At 53.6% G+C, this 1,887-nt stretch overlaps 1 protein-coding gene across 1 annotated transcript; it reads right to left on the bottom strand.

Annotated features, from left to right (window-relative positions):
• Positions 1–646: 646 nt before the first annotated feature.
• LOC138363075 (uncharacterized) lies at positions 647–1,159 on the bottom strand. Its single transcript, XM_069322006.1, has one exon. It carries the CDS (start codon positions 1,157–1,159, stop codon positions 647–649), a length of 513 nt encoding a protein of 170 aa, XP_069178107.1.
• Positions 1,160–1,887: the final 728 nt, after the last annotated feature.

Genomic DNA, 1,887 nt, shown 5'->3' with positions numbered 1-1,887 from the left:
TCTCTCTCTCTCTCTCTCTCCCTCTTGCTCTGCACCCACCGTAATTACAATTTTATATTCCAACTCCACACGCTTCCCCTATTTGGTTCTACCTTGGCTTATAACATAAATTGCTTGTAAATTGAGGTGGCTGAAGGGAGGGAGGGACGGAGGGAAATGAAGGGAAGAGAGACCAGCTAAGGGAAGGGAAGGAAGGGGTTTGTGTTAAGAGTTAAGATGGGGAGGGGTAGAGGGGGTCGGGACCGGATTCATCAAGCAGTAACACCAGTACTCATTAACCTCTACACCTTTTCTCAAGCTTTGGCGCCTTTGTTTACATGTAGTAAACAGTTTACGAGCTCCCAGGCACCAGGAGGCTGTTTATAACAACATCTGACTGGACAGTTTCCATCCTCGTAGAATGTTTAATAAAAGTAAAACAAAGGCGCTAAAGCTTGCGAACAGATGTACAGTAAGTTGATGTGTAATTGTTTGTTCAACCCCTGGCCCCTTCCCCCCTCATCTTCCCCACAACACCCCCACCATCCTCCCCTCCCCAAGCCCCCCCCCCCCCATCTACCCCACCCCGGCCCCCACAGGCGGGGTGTATAAGAGGCTTCACAGCAAACACCACTCATAGCATCAAGTCAGATACCCGCCTAATGCATCAGAAAACATCACGGACTTTTGAGGCGACCTGACGAGCGCAATATATATATGGCTGCCACCTGGCGTAGGTGTAGGTGTAAACTAGACTCGTCCCGGCCGGGTAGGTGTAAACTAGACTCGTCCCGGCCGGGTAGGTGTAAACTAGACTCGTCCCGGCCGGGTAGGTGTAAACTAGACTCGTCCCGGCCGGGTAGGTGTAAACTAGACTCGTCCCGGCCGGGTAGGTGTAAACTGGACTCATCCCGGCCGGGTAGGTGTAAACTGGACTCGTCCCGGCCGGGTAGGTGTAAACTGGACTCGTCCCGGCCGGGTAGGTGTAAACTGGACTCATCCCGGCCGGGTAGGTGTAAACTGGACTCGTCCCGGCCGGGTAGGTGTAAACTGGACTCGTCCCGGCCGGGTAGGTGTAAACTGGACTCGCCCCGCCCGGGTAGGTGTAAACTGGATTCGTCCCGGCCGGGTAGGTGTAAACTAGACTCGTCCCGGCCGGGTAGGTGTAAACTGGACTCATCCCGGCCGGGTAGGTGTAAACTAGACTCGTCCCGGCCGGGTAGGTGTAAACTGGACTCGCCCCGCCCGGGTAGGTGTAAACTGGATTCGTCCCGGCCGGGTAGGTGTAAACTGGACTCGTCCCGGCCGGGTAGGTGTAAACTGGACTCGCCCCGCCCGGGTAGGTGTAAACTGGATTCGTCCCGGCCGGGTAGGTGTAAACTGGACTCGTCCCGGCCGGGTAGGTGTAAACTAGACTCGTCCCGTCCCGGCCGGGTAAATGTAAACTCGCCACGTCCCGGTAGAGTGAGAGTAAACTCGCCCCGGCCCGGCAGTGCGACACTTAGGATCTGGCGCCTAAACCGTCTCATAGCTTAAAGGTGATTGGCCGGAGCATCAGGTGACGCTGCCCAATAAGAAGTGTCTAGACTCTCAAGACGATACGTTACGGGTTATTCATGCCCGTGCCACCTCTTGGGCGGCTTAATCTTTATCAATCGAAGGATAGGGAGGATAGGCTAGTTGAGGGTCACCTTAGGTCACCTTAGGTCACGCTGCTTGTCTCTGCCCCATCTAGGGTGATTGACTCTTGATGCTGGCCTGAGGTTAGGCTCGTTAAAGCGGCGGCCGATTCCCAAGAGACATTCATGAATTTTAACGTATTGTGTATTAAATATATTTTGTTCTTTTACATACAATACTATTGTTATGTATTAAAGTTCTATGTAGAGTTAGATGGAGGTCAGCCCC

The sequence above is a fragment of the Procambarus clarkii genome, chromosome 1 (assembly GCF_040958095.1).
Source record: "Procambarus clarkii isolate CNS0578487 chromosome 1, FALCON_Pclarkii_2.0, whole genome shotgun sequence".
Lineage (NCBI taxonomy): Eukaryota > Metazoa > Arthropoda > Malacostraca > Decapoda > Cambaridae > Procambarus > Procambarus clarkii.
Note: the sequence above shows the minus strand (reverse complement) of the source record. Positions and strands in the feature narration are given on the sequence as shown.